This window comes from Lactuca saligna, chromosome 8, assembly GCF_052625555.1.
Source record: "Lactuca saligna cultivar CGN05327 chromosome 8, ASM5262555v1, whole genome shotgun sequence".
Classification (NCBI taxonomy): Eukaryota; Viridiplantae; Streptophyta; class Magnoliopsida; order Asterales; family Asteraceae; genus Lactuca; species Lactuca saligna.
The window spans coordinates 6,607,301-6,616,148 of NC_136424.1; the positions used below are offsets into that span (position 1 = coordinate 6,607,301).

The 8,848-nt window shown below is 30.8% G+C and overlaps 1 protein-coding gene across 1 annotated transcript; it reads left to right on the forward strand.

The window, feature by feature from the left end:
- Positions 1-6,455: 6,455 nt before the first annotated feature.
- Positions 6,456-8,336, forward strand: LOC145013393 (RNA-binding protein-like RNA recognition motif protein). The gene is made up of 5 exons (XM_078972185.1): positions 6,456-6,560; positions 7,204-7,305; positions 7,407-7,486; positions 7,579-7,705; positions 7,955-8,336. Exons 2-5 carry the CDS (start codon positions 7,303-7,305, stop codon positions 8,201-8,203), a joined length of 459 nt encoding a protein of 152 aa, XP_078828311.1. The 5' UTR covers positions 6,456-6,560; positions 7,204-7,302; the 3' UTR covers positions 8,204-8,336.
- Positions 8,337-8,848: the final 512 nt, after the last annotated feature.

Here is an 8,848-nt window from a genome sequence, read left to right on the forward strand (position 1 = left end):
CAAAACCGGTAACAATTCGTACGGTCCTTTCCATCGCACTTACACACAATTGGCCACTTCGTCAGTTAGATGTCAACAATGCCTTCCTCCAGGGCACTCTTCATGAAGAAGTTTTCATGTCTCAACCTCCCGGTTTCACCCATCCTGATTTTCCTAATCATGTCTGCAAACTAAAAAAATCCCTCTATGGTCTCAAGCAAGCACCTCGTGCATGGTACCTTGAACTTACCTCCTTCCTTATCTCGAGTGGTTATAACAAATCCTTCGCTGATCCGTCTCTCTTCATATACAATTCTCATGGTGTCATTAGTTATCTTCTAGTCTACGTTGATGACTTTGTACTTACCGGTAACAATCCCGCTTTTCTCGAGTCCTTTGTATCCTCCCTAGCCAAACGTTTTTCCATCAAGGATCTCGGTCCACTCCACCATTTTCTTGGGGTAGAGGTCATTCCTGTCACGTCTGGTTTATTCTTGTCTCAACATCGTCATATCCATGACTTGCTTGCACAATTCCATATGGACGGTGCCAAGGAAGTCACAACTCCTCTAAACTCCTCAGTCTCTCTCACCTTGCAAGATGGGTCCGCAAGCACAGATCCAACACAATATCGACGACTTGTGGGCTCCCTTCAGTACCTAGCATTCACTAGGCCCGACATCTCATTTGCGGTTAACAAGCTCTCTCAATTCATGCATGCACCATCTGAGCTTCATTGGCAGTCCCTCAAAAGAGTCCTACGCTATCTTAAAGGCATTATTCATCATGGTTTGTATCTGCGCAAGAACTCTACTACTCATCTTACTGCCTTTTCGGATTCAGACTGGGGAGGTACCGAGTGTGGGGGTCGCTCCACAACTGCTTATCTACTATTTTTGGGGTCTAATATTATCTCCTGGCGCTCCTCAAAACAAAAATCGGTCTCACGGTCTTCTACAGAGGCAGAATACAAGGCGCTTGCAAATGCTGCTTCCGAAGTCATGTGGGTTCAAAATCTGTTACTTGAGCTTGGTATCAAATCCAATTCCGCTCCTACTCTTTTTTGCGATAACACCGGGGCTACCTATTCATGTGCAAACCCCGTCTACCATTCACGCATGAAACACGTAGCCCTTGACTACCACTTTGTTCGGGAGAAGGTCCAAGATGGTTCTCTTCTTGTTCGTCATGTCAACACATTTGATCAACTGGCTGATGCTCTCACCAAACCACTATCTTGTGGTCCATTTCAGCGATTACGTTCCAAGATTGGCGTATCCGATGGATCCTCCATCTTGCGGGGGCGTATTAACCGATAATATATTTCTCAAATATATTATCACGTGATACATAAGTCAATATTATTTAGTCAAGTCTAGCATGTTTATCTCCTGTATAAGCTCCTTTATTATCTCAGTTAGGTTGTAATCTTTGGCTATAAATTGTCTCTCTGTTGTACACTAAATCAATTAATTCAAATACAAAGCTTTTATTTATATCCTAACTGTAACAAAAAAATCATATAATAAAATTTCCCATTATACCCTTTTATAATGGTTTGATTTTATTACATTTTATACATTATAAAAGTATGTTGCTTTTTTCACATATTTTTTCAATTTCTAAAATCTATCAAAATAGCAATCTACTTTCAAATTTCTTGAAGCCAATGTAGCAATCTACTTTCTTTGTTTCTATCATTATGCTTTACTAAATTATAGCTGCTTTTCTACTCTTTTATAGGATCATGGTTGCTTCAAAGATTTTAAGATCCTTGAAATAAAGAAAGCGAAAAATTCATTGAAAATGAAATCACATAACCCGAGAAATTTGACAAATTTCTACAAAAAAGATTTTACCTTTTGTTCATGTCACCAAAGGTTCTTCATTTCGATTATATTCCATGAGGACCACCAATTTATAGCAAGATCATAAGGACAAGACCGTCAATCTCCACCATTTTGTCTTCATAATACTTTCAATTGTGTTTCTTCTGATTCCAGATATACTCTCTCTAACATCCTTTAAACAAATTGGACACTTATGCTTCGCTTATGAAGATCACTCATAATTAAAACCTATAAATTATTTCTAAGAAATGGAGAATGAAGAAGTATAAATCTTGTGATGATGCTACGACGCCGATTAGATTATCGGAAATTATACTTTGGCATTTTGATTTACAAATTGAACAGGGGGATTTTTTAGGCGTAGGAACAGATGTCAAGTCCAAGACTATATATGCATTCCTCATTTAGGTTTATAAAACTAATAAATCATGTCTCTTAACGTTAAGTTGTACATGTTTTGAATCATTAAGTTTTAAAATTAAAAAGCTATCACCATTATAAAATAAGTATATTAATTAAAGTGTTATTTATTTAAGTAATTCGTAGTTTTAATATTAAGTAAATTTCTGATTGGATACATTTTATACTACACACTCTAAATATTAAATATATATGTTTTTTAATAAAATCATGTAAATATGCCATAAATATAAACTATAAATTTCTACCTCTATAACAATTTGACATTTTATTTTCCTAATACATTTTATTCATTATTTACCCTTTAATATGATAAAAACATTAAAAATTTATTACTTATAGTTAATTATAGGTTAATAAATGATTTAGTTTATATGATCCTTGCATACATCTATATTTTTTTATTGCTTTTGGTTCATTATAATTTGTTCTTAATATATATTTATCAATTAATATCATTTTTTTTAATATAAATGTTTTTTTTTCTTTTCGTGGATAAAAATAACAAGATAGACTATATTTGTGCTAAAAAAAAGAAGAATTAGAAAATTATATTTGGATATTAGAAATACAAAAATAATTCTACCATATCATTACCTGAAAATTCATCAACTACACATGTTTTTAAGATGAACCAGAATGGTGATATATTTTTTTTTTCCTAAAGGGTTTTAAAAAATTATGTTTGTTCTATAAATTTATAATAAACAAACCAATACTTTATCGATCTTTTAAACATTTAAAAATAAGAATAAATCTTCATATTTTCAAGTAATATGTTCTCAATACTTTTGTTTTATAGAACCAAATAAGGACATATATTATACTAACGCTAGAGATAAGAGAAAGAGTAAAAAATTAAATTTAGATAATAGATGTAACTAAATGTGATAATTTAAAGTTGCTGATTTTAGATAAAGATGGTAATTTGACCGATAAAATTTCAAATGATGTACATATATAAATAAATATTTCAAAATATATGTTAAAATATTATGTTTATTTTAATTATCAAAGTACTTCATCATTACTGTCAATTTACAACACGTATTTTTTTTTTAAGTTATTATTTTTTTTTCTATATAAAAAATTTATATACTCACCGTGGTTTCCACTAGTTATAGCCTAGTTTATATATATATATATATATATATATATATATATATATATATATATATATATATATATATATATATATATATATATATATATATATATATATATATATATATATATTAATTTGTAGAGTTTTTGTCTACTTTATCCTACATTGGATATGAGGTAATGACCAGAAATATTGGAAAGAACTATGACATGTGTTTCGGGCCGGAACCGATCCGAACCCGAATAATTCGAAGCCCGAATTGGATGAAAAGTGGGAACCAAAACCCGAACCAATTATACTAATACGGACCGGTTTGATTCGGGTAATATAGATTTCGGTTCACTAATTAACCCGAAATGACCGAAATAACCCAAATAATCATTTACACTATGTTTTTGAACTGAATAACCAAATAAACCAAAATGGTCCGAATAACTCAAATAAACTAAAATGACCCGAATAACCCAGTAAGGAAATTCTATATTTAATTAAAGAAAAAAAATATTAATTTAATATTATTTTATTGAACTAAATATAGAATTTTCTTATTTGGGTTATTCGGGTCATTTCGTTTTATTTGGGTTATTCGGGTCATTTCGGTTTCTTTGAGTTATTCGGTTCAAGTGACTATTACCTTTTCGGGTCGGTCTTTTGGCCCGATTAAACATTTATTCGGGTAACACGAACCGAATAACCCGAAACCCGAATTGGGTAAAAATAGATACTCGAAAACCAACCAAAATAACTTATTCGGTCCTAATTCGGGTCGATCCGGTCCGGGATTCGGTTTCGGTTCAGGTATTTGGTCCAAACGCACATCCATATTAGGTAATGACTGATTCAGTCCTGGAAGGGTTCAATTAAGGCGCTTTTTTTTTCTTAATATCGGTTTTGCGAATACTGGTTTTAAATTGGTTCGATTAAGGCGCTTTTTTTTTCCTGAATCATTTACACTATGTTCTAGAGGTGCACAAATACCGGTTTTAAATTGGTTTCGTTTTTTTAAAACAAGTTTCTTTTGGTGGGTTTCGGTTATAATCAGTTCAATTGTTTCTGTTTTCATTAAAGTGAAATTGCATTAAAAAACCCGTTTTTCGGTTAAGTTTTTTTTAGAGAAACCCTAAAAATATTGTTTTCCAATTTTTATTAAAATACGACAAAACTATAAAAATTGTCCATATGCTTTACCAAAGGTCACAAACTCAGTTTCTACTATTTTTTACGAACATGGTCCCCGTGGTTTCCAAAACTTGCATGAAATGATCCTTTTGTTGACGTTCCGTTCATATGTCAGTGTGAATGTATTTTGGTATTTTCAAATAGAATTTGTGACTATAGATTAAACCATATGGATTGTTTATGTAATTTTTTTTTCTATATTTTATGTTTATATGTTTGTGGCTTTTCCACCACTTTAATTTTTAAAATATTATTTTGAACTTTGGAAAATATTACTTTCACTCTTTTATTTTCTAAATTTTCGTGTTTAACTCCGTATTATTATATATAATTTGATTAGTATTAATAATTTTTGTTCATTAACATTAAAAAAAAACTATTTTTATGTGTTTATATTTATATATTTGTCGGTATAGTTCAAGTTGGTTAACGTTTCAACTTTAATTTAGCACATTCATTCGTAAATTACATGTTTTTTTTTATAATTATTATTATAAATAAATTTGTCGGTTTAAGTTCGAGTTTGTCTGCATTTCGACGCATTTTTTAATGTTTTGTGCTTGTTTTTACATATGTGTTATTTCCATTTATGTTTTTTTATGTTGAAACTTATTTTTTATCAATACAATCATCGAAATTCAACTTACAAAATTCAATGCTTATAATTATAGTTTTATCTACATACATAAAATAAGCACAAAAACATACAAAAAGTTTACATCGAAACATAAAAAAAAAAAGTAAAATTTATATCGACACGTGTATAAAAATAAGTAAGATTTTTTTTAAGTTAATGAAAGAAAGCTTAAATAATAAAAAAACGTATTATATGTGCCTCGGGTCATACGTATGAAACATACATAAAATTAAGCACAAAAATGTTAAAAAAAATATGCTTAACGAAACTTAGAGAAACTCAATGATAATACATTTTTTAAAGTTAATGAACAAAAGTTATTATATGTGACCCGAATGATACATAAGAATCTACATAAAATAAAGCACAAAAATGTAAAAGTAAAAAAATCATGTCGAAGTATAGACAATCTCGAATATAATACGTTTTATAAAATTAACAAACGAAAGTTATTATAGGTGACTCGTCTCATACGTAAGAAACGTAAAACAAAACGTAAAAATAAAAAACTACGTCTAAACATAAAAATGTTAAACTGACAATTTTATATAAACACCTTGAATTTTTTTTTTAAAAAAAATTAACGAAAGAAAATCAAAATGTTGATCATCTTGAATTATATCGACAAATATATAAAAATAAAGGTTAACGAACAATAAGTTATTAATAAAAATCAAATTATATTAATATGGGGTTAAATACAAATATTTTGAAAATAGAAGGATGAAAGTAACATTTTTCAAAATTCAAAGTGATATTTCAAAAAGTAATGATATTTTAAAAAGTAAAGAAGTGGAAAAATCACAATATTACATAAATGATCCATATGGTTTACCCATAATCATAAATTCAATCTCTGTTATTTGAAAATACCAAAATACCCCATACTAAAGGATTAACAATAACAACATCAGTAAAATTGATCATTCATGCAAGTTTTGAAAAACATAATGACCATGTTCATCCAAAAAAATAATAAGACTGAGTTTATGACCTTTAATAAACCATAGGAACATTTATTTTATAGTATTTTTCTTAAAATATATTCCTAACCGATTTTCCTGTTATTAAAAAAGTTTGATTTTAGTACCGGTTAATAAAACCAAGTTTACTTTGTGCACCTATACTTTGTTATCCAAGTTTAACTATAACCCACAGAAGCATAGATCTTGACCCTGCCCAATATATGATTACTTTCATATTGGGCTTATGTTTGTCAGCCCATTTGGTAATCCAGCCCGTTCAAAGATTAAAACGGGGTCGTCAACAGACAACATATGCAGCAAATAAGAGCTATGTACCCCGTTTGGCCTTCATCTGCTCAAAACATATGGAACCCTAGCTGGCGCAATCGAGCTCGCGATTCCTCTTTAAATGTTTAACGATTGAGGTAATTTTCGCAAAACCAATTTTTTGTTACGCACACAAGTTTATATATTTATGCGATTAGATTTCTGTTTGGATTTATGGAGCAAATGTATAATTGACAAAAATGCCAGGGTTTCATGTATTCTAGTCTGTTTTTTTAATTTATAGAGATATTTTCTGTTGTATCAAGCGCGATTCTGATTATGTTGACTTTCAAATGGCAATCCATCAGTTAAAAGAAATATATAGCAGCACTGTGATATCCGATATATCAAGCAATTCACTCGATCTATCTATGAGGTTCATATAGCTTGCGAATCTATGAAGAGAATAATTTCTGTGCCAAATTTCAACAAAAATCCATGTTTAAATTCTTTTCTTTCTGAATCGTGCTTCAGTCGACTTCCTTTAATTGAAAGAATAATACATATCGAGTGAAAGTTACTGTGGATTGTTAACCGCTCCTGGGTTCGACTTCGTTGTTAATGTTGTCTGTGTTACTAACTACAAATATGGCTAATATATGTTCCTTTGGTGAACTTATTAGCTGCTTAATATGGCTGACGTTGTTAATGCTCGGAAGTTGCTCATTTAAAATCATAAGTTCGTCTATCTCTGTTCATTATTTTACCACCACATCATTAATCTGCTTGCTTTATGTTTAGAAAAAAAAAACAACTTAAGGAAACAGCTATAAAGAGGGAATTAGCAGCTTTTTGGAGTTAAGCACTTAGCAGGATTGTCATCAAGATCACTTCCTGTAGATGGTAACTTTTCTGTCCTGTTAGTATCATATCATGCTTTCTGCTTTCATTATCTTCATATCACAAAATACAAAATCAATTAATTTCTGTAATTACTTATGCAGGACAAAGATAACAATATCATTTTTGATGGAAACAGTGAAAGCCGACTATATGTAGGCAACCTTGATATGAGAATAACAGAGTAAGCAAAGACATACATACCCTTTCCTAGCAACATTTTAATACATACCCAATTTTCTTTTTTTAATTAAAATTCATTTTGATGCTTTACAGAGGCGCTCTCATAAAAATGTTTTCTCCATTTGGAAAAATCGTGTTCGAGGACTTCCTTTGGCATACACGTGGCCCAAAACGTGGCGAGCCACGTGGCTATGCGTTTGTCCAGTTCAGCACCATGGAGGTAACTTATAGACCGTTCAATTTTTTTTTTTGTTTCATTGGTATCGGTCAGTACATGTCAAATACAGTACAACCTGTTCTGTCCTTTATGACATGTGACCGATGTGACACTAGATTTTTTTTTCATTGATATCAATCTCGGTCCTTGTTGAGCACATGCCATACACAGTATAACCTGTTAATAGACGGGGCCTTGTTGTATATTGGTTTGACAAATTTCTGATTTTTTTCATTTAAAGTGAGTATGCAGGAAGCTAAACTGGCCAAGGAGAAGATGCATGGGAAATTGGCATGTGGAAGGCCTTTAGTAGTGCGACTTGCTAAAGAGAAGTACTTGATGGAAATGGCTGAAAAATCATGTGGTAGTGGTAGTGAGTCAAATGGATTGGGTACCGGGTCGGGTCAAATGGCCCGAAGTGCAAAAATAGCTGCAATAAAGAACAAGTTGAAGGCCATGGAAGAAAATGATCATGTTACAAAGAGGCAGAAGCAAAAGTAGAAAGATAATGCAAGTTGTGTTTTTAGTATTTGTATGAGTAATGGATATCTCTCTCGATAATACTCTTATATTTCAAAAAACAAATCTCACAATATTGAGTAGTTATTATAATATTTGTTATTTTTAGGTGAAAGGAGTTGAAAGGAAAAAAGAAGTAAGATTGAAAAAGCACCATAACGCTAACATTTCATAATTTTTTTTAATGTAAACGGTTATTGAAAGAACTTTGGATTTAGAGAATGTTTCTAAAATATATTTTTTATCAAATAAAATTAATGAAAAACTTATATGTTAATTAGGCTATGATATACTACATTAAGATAGACTAATGAGAAATGAGAGATGACGTTATGAAATGTTCAAAATGGCACCGTTTTTTCATTTCCTAAAGGAAACAACAAAATGGAGACCATTGTTATATGGTCAAAACTACGTTGTTTTCCTATGTCTGTTGCAGACTTGCAAAATGGTCAAAAAGATGTCTTTCAAAACACATTTCTGAATGAACATACAATTTCTAAATGGGTAACTAAAAAATGATGTGTCCACTGGCTATTAAGAAATGTGTTTTTTCCAACTACAATATCATTATTATGTTTTACATCTCACATTATAAAATAGACCCTTAAAATGTCATTCGCGCTA

Bases quoted from the DNA above. Each gene is read 5' to 3' on its own strand.
- LOC145013393 (XM_078972185.1), top strand. The intron at 7,487-7,578 runs GTAAGCAAAGAC...GATGCTTTACAG, and splicing joins CTTGATATGAGAATAACAGA to AGGCGCTCTCATAAAAATGT. The intron at 7,706-7,954 runs GTAACTTATAGA...GTGAGTATGCAG, and splicing joins TCCAGTTCAGCACCATGGAG to GAAGCTAAACTGGCCAAGGA.